Source organism: Aspergillus oryzae, chromosome 5 (assembly GCF_000184455.2).
Source record: "Aspergillus oryzae RIB40 DNA, chromosome 5".
Lineage (NCBI taxonomy): Eukaryota > Fungi > Ascomycota > Eurotiomycetes > Eurotiales > Aspergillaceae > Aspergillus > Aspergillus oryzae.
Window position 1 is genome coordinate 1755984 of NC_036439.1, and position 12478 is coordinate 1768461.

At 49.1% G+C, this 12478-nt stretch overlaps 4 protein-coding genes across 4 annotated transcripts; 3 read left to right on the plus strand and 1 right to left on the minus strand.

Annotated features, from left to right (window-relative positions):
- Nucleotides 1-794: 794 nt before the first annotated feature.
- On the plus strand, nucleotides 795-2689 carry cp1 (putative carboxypeptidase S1; the record flags this gene model as incomplete). Its single annotated transcript, XM_001823038.3, has 2 exons — nucleotides 795-932; nucleotides 992-2689. The coding sequence occupies 2 exons, from the start codon at nucleotides 795-797 to the stop codon at nucleotides 2687-2689; spliced, it is 1836 nt and encodes a 611-aa protein (XP_001823090.1).
- Nucleotides 2690-3547: 858 nt separating this feature from the next.
- AO090701000219 (putative DnaJ domain protein Psi) lies at nucleotides 3548-4815 on the plus strand (the record flags this gene model as incomplete). Its single annotated transcript, XM_001823037.3, has 3 exons — nucleotides 3548-3695; nucleotides 3786-4453; nucleotides 4519-4815. The coding sequence occupies 3 exons, from the start codon at nucleotides 3548-3550 to the stop codon at nucleotides 4813-4815; spliced, it is 1113 nt and encodes a 370-aa protein (XP_001823089.1).
- A 1457-nt stretch (nucleotides 4816-6272) lies between these two features.
- AO090701000218 (uncharacterized protein) lies at nucleotides 6273-8094 on the plus strand (the record flags this gene model as incomplete). The annotated part of the gene is made up of 4 exons (XM_023237422.1): nucleotides 6273-6422; nucleotides 6505-6656; nucleotides 6720-6783; nucleotides 6829-8094. 4 exons carry the CDS (start codon nucleotides 6273-6275, stop codon nucleotides 8092-8094), a joined length of 1632 nt encoding a protein of 543 aa, XP_023092040.1.
- Nucleotides 8095-8255: 161 nt separating this feature from the next.
- AO090701000217 (putative C6 transcription factor) lies at nucleotides 8256-9980 on the minus strand (the record flags this gene model as incomplete). Its single annotated transcript, XM_001823035.1, has 1 exon — nucleotides 8256-9980. One exon carries the CDS (start codon nucleotides 9978-9980, stop codon nucleotides 8256-8258), a length of 1725 nt encoding a protein of 574 aa, XP_001823087.1.
- Between the last annotated feature and the right edge of the window lie 2498 nt (nucleotides 9981-12478).

Genomic DNA, 12478 nt, shown 5'->3' on the forward strand with positions numbered 1-12478 from the left:
ATTGTGTCAAAGATCCTTTGATCGTTCGTTATTTCTGTTCACAAAGGAATTTGCTTACCAGAAGTATAGTGGCCCATTAAGCACTATGTCATGAATGAGCTCCAAGGATGCTTGGCGGACATTATGGCATTTTACTAAGTCCGATGTGTACAGTACTTTGAAAATTTTATTTCTGTAACGCCCCATCCTGAGTATCTCTTGGACACTAGTTTTGGCTTTGTGTGTGCTCCAATCGTAGGGAAGGTGAAAGAAACTTGGAAGTCAGGGACTTTTGTGTACATTCCAACGGATGATCCGGGGAGGGCTAAACCCGTTCCGGTGATAACCTTAGAAATAAGTTTAATTTCCCACTGGTTGGATGGACAACTTGGAAGAAACAATGCATAATTCATAATACTTAATATCAAGTGAGGATTCTTTGTTATCTCCCAGGGTCCCTGGAAGAGACGAAGGATCTTCCTGGGGATGACACTAAAAGGCAAGCCTTATCTTTTACGTTTGCTCCCTGGCTTTTAGTGCTGGTACAGGTGGAGTCTGCTGGAACTCCGCCAATCGACGCGCCTCATCGCAATATCTCCTCCGATATTGTTACATCGATCGTCGGTGTCGCATCCACTAAAGTCACCCGGCTGGTCCGTGATAAAACAGGCCTCCTCATTTATGATGCGGAGTTCTGAGGTTCATCCGGTAGCCGAAATAAAGTATAAAACCTGCCTATCGTCCACCCTGGCCCGCCTTATTTCGATTCTCTCCAAGCTTCGCTCAGGTTGAGATCTGGGCCACCGCCACGTCCCATGCCGTTGCTTAAGTCAGTGATCAATGCTGCCGGCCTGGTTGGTGCCGTCGCCGGCCAGTATTTCCCTCCAACACCCGAAGGCTTGAAGGTCATCAATTCGAAGCATCAGGAAGGTGTTAAGATCTCGTACAAAGAAGTAGGTGATAGACACATCTGTAGCTGTCCAAATTCGATGCTAACCGAACTTTTCACTAGCCTGGTATTTGCGAAACCACCCCAGGTGTCAAATCGTACTCGGGTTACGTGCATCTTCCCCCGGGTACTCTCAACGATGTGTCACTAGACCAAAATTATCCCATCAACACGTTCTTTTGGTTCTTTGAATCTCGGAATGATCCTCGAAATGCCCCTCTTTCTATTTGGATGAATGGTGGGCCAGGAAGCTCCTCGATGATCGGCCTGATGCAGGAGAATGGCCCCTGCCGCGTCAACAACGACTCAAATACTACTGAAATTAACCCCTGGTCATGGAACAACTACGTGAATATGCTCTACATTGACCAGCCCAATCAAGTCGGCTTCAGTTACGATGTCCCAACGAATGGTACCCATGACCTGCTTACGGGTAATTGGGACGTTTCTGGCTATCCGGACGGTGTCCCGGAGCAGAACAACACATTTTACGTGGGCACCTTCCCTAGCCAGAACAAATCGACCGCTGCCAATACCACCGAAAACGCCGCCCGCGCTTTGTGGTCCTTTGCGCAGACATGGTTCTCCGAATTCCCGGAGTATAAACCACACGATGACCGAGTAAGCATCTGGACGGAGTCCTACGGAGGACGGTACGGGCCATCTTTCACTGCTTTCTTCCAGGAGCAGAATGAGAAGATTGCCAACGGCTCCATTGACATCGACGATGCTCACTATATTCACCTGGACACCCTCGGAATTATCAATGGCTGCGTCGATCTCCTGGTGCAGTCGCCATCATATCCCCAGATAGCATACAACAATACCTATGGCATTGAGGCTATCAACAAAACTGTATATGATATGGCGATGGAGGCTTGGAGCAAGCCCGGAGGCTGCAAGGATCAGATCATCGAATGTCGTCGGTTGGCTGCAGAGGGAGACCCCGAAATGTACGGCAACAATGAGACCGTCAACAAGGTCTGTGCGAAAGCAAACAACTACTGCAGCAACCAAGTAGAAGGCCCATATTCACTGTACTCTGGACGAGGCTATTACGACATCTCGCATTTCGACCCCGATCCTTTCCCCCCTCCGTACTACTTTGGTTTCTTAAACCAGCACTGGGTCCAAGGAGCCCTCGGGGTTCCGGTTAATTTCACCGAATCTGTTGATAGCGTCTACAATGGCTTTTCCGCAACAGGTGACTACCCACGCTCCGATGTACGCGGGTACCTGGAGGATATCGCATACGTGCTTGACTCTGGCATCAAAGTTGCCCTAGTGTATGGCGATCGGGATTACGCATGCCCCTGGAACGGAGGAGAAGAAGTGAGCTTGAAGGTGGAGTACTCGGATGCCGCCAAGTTCCGCTCTGCGGGTTACGCCCCTCTGAAGACCAATGCCTCATATGTAGGTGGCTTGGTGCGACAGTACGGAAACTTCTCGTTCACTCGCGTTTTCGAAGCGGGTCATGAGGTGCCGGCATATCAGCCTGAAACGGCGTATGAGATCTTCCACCGAGCATTGTTCAACAGAGACATTGCGACGGGCAAGGTCTCAATCGCCAAGAACAACACCTACTCCACTCACGGGCCCTCTTCAACTTGGAACGTCACCAACACGGTTCCTGACAGCCCTGCACCCACTTGCTACATTCTCGAGTTGGGCAGCACTTGCACGAAAGAGCAGACTGCGAGTGTCGTGAACGGAACTGCAGTGATTAAGAACTATATCGTAGTGGATGCGGATTCGTCATGATTGTTAGATGCTCTGGGCGGATCTGAGCATGTATTGGCATATCTACCTGGCAATACTACTGTACCTAGAATATTCCTATGAAGAGTAGAATGACAGTATTACATCAGAATAGCTGGATCATGTGAAAATATGTGGGGCTTCCCGGTCAACTAGGCTAACCCGTAAAAAGGAAGTTCCCGTCCGATCCAGTGATTGAAGGACTAGAAGGACTGCCATCGATCGAGTTGAGGCAGCAGATACGCAACGGAACCACCGGTGCTACATAGTATGCTTGCTCCAGCGCGATATGCATAATCGAGACAATCTTTTCAGACTAAAATAGTATATTTGTCTCCGTTCTTATGGCTGAAAAAAAGGTACGGATTTGTGGTATCCGAACATTCTCGAACCTTCGATTGGCAGAGAGGCTTATGCGGTCAACGTCACACGTCACAGTGCTGCTCCATCGGGACTGGTCTGTCGTCACCTGAATGCCGCCGTCTCGCTGCACGATACATGAAGCCACCTTCTGCCCTCCTCCCAAGTCTCCATTTGCTAAATGCCGGCTTATTCGTTTTTGGTCTGCGGTGCATCTTTCTAAGTCTTTCACTTCTCGCTCTACGTACCATCTTAAATCTCACGCCGACTCATTCAAGACAAGAATTTACTCGGTCGCGAATCTTCTACGTCATTCGAGATCCTACTCCTTTGCCGTCGAGGTGGGAAGACCTTTCGACATTGCCTGACATCGAGCTGGTCTCTTCCCCAAATTCATTGCTTTATATTCTCATTGGACCCCTTAAATTAGGGTTTTGTTGATTTTTGCTTGTCCTCAATATCACTGCATAATTACCCCACTCATTACCGATTGTTCCCACAATGGTTGCAGAAACTAAGCTGTACGATTCCTTGGGTATCAAACCCGAAGCATCCCAGGACGAAATAAAAAAAGCATACCGGAAGTGTGCATTGAAATATCATCCGGATAAGAACAAGGATAATCCGACCGCATCGGAGAAGTTCAAAGGTAGGTGACTTAACCGTGGTTCCCCCTCCCGTGCTCCCCAACACGGTCATTTCCTACCATAGTTTTGGATAATAGCTAACACTTTCACAGAGGTATCGCAAGCCTACGAAGTTCTGTCCGATCCCGAAAAGCGCAAGATATATGACCAATTCGGCCTCGACTATCTAATGCGGGGCGGTCCAGCCCCTCCTCCGCCTGGTAGTGGCGCTGGCGGTGCTGGTGGAAGTCCGTTTGATGGTGGAATGCCAGGCGGCTTTTCATTCGGAGGCATGCCTGGAGGAGGTGGTGCTCGGACCTTCCGTTTTTCGACTGGCCCCGGCGGTGGCAGTGGCTTCCAGTTCAGCTCCGCAGATGATATCTTCCGAAACTTCGCTAAGGGTGGGGGTGGTGGCATGGATCACGACGATCTATTTGATATCCTGGGTGGGATGGGAGGCGGCGGTGGCGGCGCCGGCCGTAGCTTCCGCTCAAGCCGTGGCCCCAGTGCCTTCCAGCAATCTCAGCGCGCACCTACCCCCGAACCGACCGTAGTTGAAAAGGAGTTGCCATTGACACTGGAAGAGTTGATGCGCGGAACGACGAAGCAGGTGACCGTGAAGAGCAAGACTTTCGACACGAGCGGAAAGCGCACTGTCCAAGATGTAACTCTTGAAGCGAACATTAAGCCGGGCTTGCGGACCGGTTCGAAGATCAAATACAGAGGTGTGGGCGATCAAGAAGAAGGTGGAAGACAGGATGTCCATCTTATCGTGACAGAGGTAAGTGACAATTCTCGAAACCAGCCCCACGAACGTAGTGGAACTGGTGACTAACGTCCATATAGAAAGAACATCCCAACTTCAAACGCCAGGGCGACAACCTCATTACAACTGTTGAAATCAGCCTAAAAGAGGCTCTCACCGGCTGGGACCGGATCGTGCGCACAATCGATGGAAAATCGATCCGGGTAGCCAAGCCCGGTCCGACACAACCCGGATACGAAGAAAGGTTCCCCGGCCAGGGTATGACAATATCGAAGAAGCCAAGCGAGCGAGGAGATCTGATAGTCCACGTGAACGTCCGGTTCCCGGCCAGCTTGACAGCCTCTCAGAAAGATATTCTTAAAGACGTGCTTCCGTAATTGTCTTCGTCCTTTTTGTGTTTTCCAGTTAATACCAGCATCGTTGGCGTTGGGGCGAGCGAGGGTTGCTTGATGATGTGATGAAATGGGTTTTATATGACTTCCACTACTGTATTTGCTAGATTCCGATAATAAAAGCTACGACACTTCATCTTGAATTACATCCCTGCTGTGGTATGAGTTGTATTAAAATATAGTTTCACCAGTAGGAGCAGATGATAACACCAAAACTTGCAGTAGCACGCACTGCGTTCCCTATATTTCATTCCAGAAAGGCCTTGAAACACAACCCCACAAATCGTCCCCCTATACTCCGTACTCAACCTAAATCTTTCACTGCCATAAGTGATACTACTTCGTCTCCCGATGTAATTAAGCTCGGTAAAGCGGGCCGACCCGTGATTCACCTGACGGAGGTTACACCAGGTGACCGGAATATAGCACTATTGCTTAAAAGCCAGGAAAAATCAAGGCAGCTTTCCGAATGTGCTGTTGCATAACAGCTATTCCTTACCATTTCTTGATTACTTTAGTGCTATATTCATCTTCGAGATTCATTGCAAGCCCCCTAAGTATCTATTCAGTGGCTCGTACCAGAATGGAAAACCCCATACATCTTCGTGTAGCTTGGATCCGCCGACAAGCGCGGGCTATCTGCTTGCATTGTGCGATCGCCCAGATTGTCATAGTTTCCTCGAACCATACATATCGCTCATTATTTTTGCAGACATTTAGTACAAGTACTATTATATTAGTGAGAATTATGGAAGTATGCAGGGACCAGGTATGCCATGCCCACCTATCGTGGGCCCTCAGATACCAATGTTCCGGCCTTAGCATAACTCCGATTTCCCTCCCTCTTTTGGTTTTAGCTATCTCGTAGTCTAGTCATATCTCAAATTTCGGTGACTAATGGAAAGAATTGGGAACTGGGCTAATGGCGTTGTTTTACCTGGTACACTGCCTATTGAGTCCAAAGTAAAACATATGGAAAGGAATTCTATGGATAGGAGTAAGATTAAGGGATCTAAGTATCTAGGTTTCAATTATCGAAGGGCAACTGCTGCGATCACTGAGTGTATTATACTATCTACCCTCCGCACTGGATGGATATATATAACATTACGAAACCCTTCATTGTCAGCAAGCATCGAATCCTCACCATATCGAAGACAGAACTGAGAAAGGACTAAAAAGAGGACAAAACCCAGAACCACAACCAAAGAAAACCCAACACATAGAAATTAGTAGCATGTACATACAAGGACTGCCTGTGGTCAACAGTAAACGCTCTCTATCCAAAATAGGCAATCCTTATCTTATCGCCGAAACACCCACACTAACCCAATCAAGCAACAAGCACTCCCCGTGACGACAAACAATAAATGCGGAGAAACAAGCTCCAACTCCCCTCAACCAGTATTTACCGACGACTCCCTCGATCAAGCAATCAAACAATGCGTCGCAGAATCACCTTCGTCCAACGCCCCGAAACCCCCTTCTCCTTGGATCAAGCGGTCCTAACACCCGATGCCCTCGCCTTGCATGGGATTGACGGTGCCCGTGAGGAACGGGCGACGTTTAGCGTTGATGAGCTTCCTGAGGAGGTATTTTCTTGTTATTTATGAAGACCTATTCTTTGAGCTTGGTAGACCATATGGGGCTAATGCTGGATTTTGATAATTTTAGCTTTCAGACGTCTTGAAACAGTGCCATCAGCTCCATGTCCGGTGGGCGTCGGAAAGGCGGTATGATGCTGTTGCGCCATTTTCGAGTCGAGTTTCGCCTGGTTTACATGTTTTCTACACCCCTGTTGATGGTTCATCTGAGGAGAACAAACTGTGAGTTTCTACTGCCTGGAATATGGATGTGCTTTTCATGTTGATATTGATGGTTTATTGAAGAAAATCATTGTGTGCGCTGTTGAAGAGGGCGTTTGATTATGGGTTGAAATGCAAAAGCCCCGAGGTTGGTATTCTGTTTCTCCGTTATAAGCGTACTCACGGCTGACAGACATTGGAGGAGTCTTTCATTACGCCTCCCATCCTGTCCACGCGTTTCGCTTCCACCGCTGCTTTCCAATACCACAGTTTACTTCCCACGCTTGATAACTTAGTTGCGTATATTGAGAATAAGATTTGTTCGTCATCCGACGAGCAATGTCTCCGTTATGCTGCGTCTATTCGGTCCGCTGATTCAGTCGATATCAACTACGATAGTATATCGCATTCGCTGACTGTCTTGGGATATTGGTCACAATCGCCAAAGAATGGGTGGACCGATGAGATACGGAGACATGCTGCGGGAACGGACCAGGTTGAAGTGGGACTATTAGGCACTGAAGCGGCGACAGAGCCCGAGGATATTAAGATGGGAGGGTTACTGGCTGTTGTCGGGAAGGATGATCAGTTGAGTATGCTTAGTAGCGGATTGCCGAGCGAGTTTGGTGTTGCGTACGGATATGGTACTGATGATTCATGGGCAGAGCCGACGCTCTTCTCTTTCCCCTCTCGCCATCAACCTCTCCCGGAGGACGCAACGTATTCGATCTCGTTTACTTCCCCGACGGGTTTGCATCCAACCATGACCATTTCGATGCCACCATCATCTCTTAACTCCCCACCTGCTCCACCGGACGCGACATGCGCGCTTCACACCTACTTGACGCTCCCATCGACGATATTTGGCGATAAGTATCAGCTTTCGACTACCGACCCGTTATTCTTGGACTCTCACAACTTGGTTGCGCTTCATGCAGTCGCCGGAGAGACAGACCTTGAGGCGCCAGACTGGTTTGTATCTCGCTGGGGATCAAATTGGTTACTCGAGTTAGCCACACCTTCCGAATCTGATCAAGTTCCAGAGGAGTGGAATGTCACCATTCCCCTCCATCTGCGGTACCTGCGGCCATCCGAGTCTGGTTACCGCTCCGCGTCAGTCCCATGGCCAGTGGTCTTTTGGGCTTGCACGGCTGAGGACGGCACTAAGATGGGGGTAAATCCCTTTGACAGGGTCAACCTTGGATGGGAGGGACTGTTTGGGACTCGGACCATGTTCTACCAGCTGCATCCTTCATCTGATCGGCTCGTTGAGGAATTGGAAGTTCCGGTTCTCCAGTTGGATGATAAGGGCTTTTTCCAAAGTAAGGCGATTGAGTTGGGAACCATGATAGTCATTGGCCTCGGGTCGCTGTGGGTATTATGGAAGCTGGGTGCGATAGCCTGGTCATCTGGAACACGGCCACAGAGAAAGAGTACCAAGCAAAAGAAGTCTGAATAGACTGACCACAGCCTTCATAATATAAGTCTGTATTTGTCACCCATACGGCTGAAACTCATAGGAGCGGCCTCCCTTTCCATATCATCAACTATCACTTGATGCTTCATGTGGTATCCGGTTTTGGTAGAGCACGCGCTAGTTGTAATCTGAAATATAACATATCACATCCCTGGCTCCGGCAGCGGCCATGAATTGTCGGTTGCCATGAAACTTTCGAGATCAAAGTTCTGCAGACCCGGCATATCGATCACCAGATCACTCAACCATGAGAAGCCTGGGTAGTCCGCGAGTGAGTGAGTCGACTCAATCGCGGGCTCCGTGATTTCTGCCGGTGGCGCCGAGGCAGCGGAGTTGGCACGCAAAACACCTCGAAGAGTTCTTGTATCATCTTCCTTTCGTCGCTGATGCAACAGGATCAGCAGGTATGCCGTACTGTAGGCCTCCCTCATGACATCTGTATCATACGCTAAGGCAACTTCGCGGAGTGTCTGCATCGCATCGCCAAGTAATGCTAATGAAGCGCGGCTGTCGATCGCTAGTAATGTACAGACGATCTGGAAGGGTACATTGGCGGTCTGATGCCACGGACTGATCAATGCGATCATGTCGCGAGAAGCCTTCAGGCCCTTTTTTGCCAACTCAAGTACCCGGTCAAGAAGAGCACCAGATATAACGGAGTCGAGACCACGCAAGCGCCGGTAGATGCAGAGCATTAGATTACATTGGGCCAAGGTATGTGAGGCAAGGGGATGAACAACATCCAGAACATTCTCCAGCGCCGACTCTAGATCCAGGGAGCCCTGCGCTTTGTTTGGGTCCAGACTTTCTGATACTGGGAGAAGGTTGAAAATCTCACCAGTCGATCTTGGGGTGGGCGGGAGAGATGTTGCTCCGTATAGGACGACGCGGGAACGTCCTAGCTCGAAGGAGATCCAGACATTTAGATGGCGCGCCATGGCGAATAGCCTCCGCCGGATTTCTGGGTCGCACGGCTCTGCCGATTGTCCGAGGACCGTGTCCGACGAGGGTTCCAGATGAAGTCCGGTGGCTTCAATGAGATGCATCAGCGAACAACTGGCCATCCAAGCGGCATCGGGAGCAGCTGTCGTGCGTAGGTATGCCACTCGAAGCACCCAGCCAGTGACAATGTCAACTGATGAAGGTGTTTCAGAGAGCATGTGCTGGTCAAGGATTAGGCGGGCGGCCTCGGCCAACTGAAGTTCTGTTTGGGGTGCCTGTCTGCGTGAGAAAAGATACCCGAATGCTGCAACGCCGCAGAGCACGGCGTCGTACGGTCCATAGGGCAACGCAGTCTCAGACGATGGGGGGAGCCATCGTCTGCCCAGTTGACGGAACAGATGGTCCCGATCGATGAAGCCATAGCATGGATCTACCTTCTCGAAAAACGTGGCAGCTAGCAGCTTCATCTCTTCCAAGGAAATGATGTCTACAACGCTTACTGCTCTGGGCATTGACGATGGGGGCATCGAAGAAGGAGTCGGATGACGAGCGCCCACGTTCCAGGCGAACAGGTCTAGCCTCGGGGCATTGGCTGGATCGATCTTGAGTCCCAACCTCCGCACAAATGCTGCTCCCGAATTGGCTTCCAAGGAGTTAACAGGCATATCAGGGGAGTCACCTGTAGTCCCTTCGCGGTGGCTCTTGGGGATAGGTTCATTACGGGAAGTAGTGCTGGCTATTGGAGGAATTGATTGCTGCGGTCTAAAAGACCTTGCGTCCTTTTTCTTGCGAGACAGCAGATCGTAGTGGCAGTCGATGCCAAATTGACAACATGTGCTACACGGTTGGTCACCGGTGCATTTACGTTTGCGTGATTGGCAGGAGACGCAAGCGATCCTGGAGCGTTTTCTCACCGTCTCACTCATTCTTGGGTGAGTATGGATTCAGTGTCTCGTGAGGTAAATAGTAAGTGGACCGAGGCCCGGTGGATGACTGATGGTTTATGGTTCAATTAATGACCCCGTGCGCAGATCGGGTATAGCGTCGCCACCCCTCTTGGCATATTTGCCCTAATAAAGAATACGAGCCCTATACTCCTATGGTTTACCTACGGAAGGAGGGCGCCACAATTACTATTGGCGTGCGCCGAGCATGAAGTAATATAGGTAGACCATGATTCCTTCCTGACCAAGCATTCTCAGTCACTATCCCGGATGACCCTGAATTTCAAGGATTACTCCTACGATGGCAAACCGCACTGCTACATCTGCGGTTATACATTTCATATGGTACCCTATGATTGGCGGCGGGATCCAAAGGCTACAAGCCTACGCAAGTGTGATGATGTTGTACTCCACAACGCCGAGGATGTAGAAGATCTCCATCTCTTCCGGAGAAAGGCCTGGTGGGCTGTGCATCGCATGAGTGAGCTATCTATGGTGTATCAAACAACCCCAAGCAATAAACTGACACCACATAAGTCCTCTGTAATCAGAAAGAGCATACATGTCATATCTCAGGCGTCGCGGTTTGCACCATCATGTCGGCTCCCTTGAATGAAGGACATGGCCTGGTCTCGCGCCCATGGAGGCAAAGACAAATTGAACTCGTTGTGGAACCCAGATTTCACGAGAGATGACTGCTGAAGGTAAAATTTCCGTTCGTTATCTATTTGCGTGTTTTTCTTTTTAGCATTGCACTGACCGCTGGGTAATGCACGCCTCTAGACCCTGTCCGCACAAAGTGTGTTTCGGAGGCCATTGGTATGGCACTAGAACAGGCAGATAGGAGGAAGTAAAAGAGCAAACGTCGCCAATCCGTCCGTAAAAGCGTACGGCAGGCCGGAACTTGCAAACTCCCGGTGGAAATTCTCTACATGATCGCTAATTACCTTCCATCGCAGGCTATAGCCAATATGGAGAAGGCTTGGGGTTTTCGTTTCGGTAACACCTTCTGGTATTCTAGGATCCCTACCAAGATCTTTCATGAGGTTGAAGATGTTGCGGATGAGGACCTTGATTGGCAGCGTCTATGCTTGAAATTGAAAAGACGGCTTGAGAAATCCGGGGCATTGAATACACGGAGGTATTTATTGAAATGCTTGGATGAGATATTGAGGATTGTGAGAACGTTGGGGGGCAGCTGAGTCTACACCATTGTTTAATGATGGAGATAGTTGATACCTTCACGAGGCAGACTTCTGTGCATCCTTAACCCCTAGTCATCGTAACCTTACACGGAAACTTCAGGGCTGGATGCGCCGACCTCTTCTGCACCATATAAGCCTGCTCCCCATCCATAGTCCTGATACGGGCAGACGGGTGCAGACGAACCCACTCTACATACTTGTCATGTACATCGAATTCCCGCACAGTCGTCAAAAGCGTACTCTTGATACTAACGAAGCCATAAGCTGACGGGAAGAAAACCGAAAAGATCTCAGCTCCTCATAACCCCTATCAGTTTAATTGAGGCTACTTGGTTGCCTATTGCGGCGCAGAGACATGATGTTCATACACAGGCTATCTACTCAGCTCTATTTGTTGACTATGCAGCCATCGTCATACCATTCATTTACTATTATAAGCTTTATTTATTGTCTTACACGCGCCAGATATGAATCTCTCAACGACTTGAATACGGATGGTCCAAGGAAGCAGACCCTTATTTATTCATTGATTTGTGCTTGTATTGCCGGTGTATACATAGTTTTGATGCGTAGGGGGAGAATTCTGATGGATTGGTATATGAATAGCAGATATGTAGTATCTGGGACCAATTCTAAAGGCTATCCAAAATAGATCAATCATCATGAACCAGTAGCTTCTTAATTTCGTTAATATTTCATTGCCCTCTGACAAAGCTCAAAGATCTTGTCCATGTCTCCAAGGTCAGCACAATCCACCTCTTCGCCGTAGCGGTATAGAACCGTCAAAGGTAGCTGGCTCGGATCCCTTCCAACATCTATCGCGGGATTGTCGACAAAATAGGTTATTTTATTGACCTGCCGGGGGGCCTCCGCTTAACAAAGTCCCCAACTCTGGGCCAGGATTGCCGTGAAAGAAATGGGTGAGGGTGGGTTCGAGTCTACCGATGAGTTCTTGGAATTGAACAGGGCTTGGATTACGCATTAGCCTTTGAATAGACAATAAGGGATTATTGATGAAGAAAACATACTGCTCGATCGGAAAACAGGGCACTTTGAAGATCTGGTTCTGCGGGTTTTTCAGCTGAGTGACGATCACTTCGGCGAGCTGAGTTCATGTAGGTGGGGCATCTAGCCCATCAAATTTCTTGACTATGGATGTACTTCAATAGAGAATAAATACCCCTTGTATATTTCATAGTTGACTTAATGGTAGGCTGAATAATGGTAAAGACCCCATATACCAGCCCTAGCCTCTCATTGATTTAGAAAGCTACT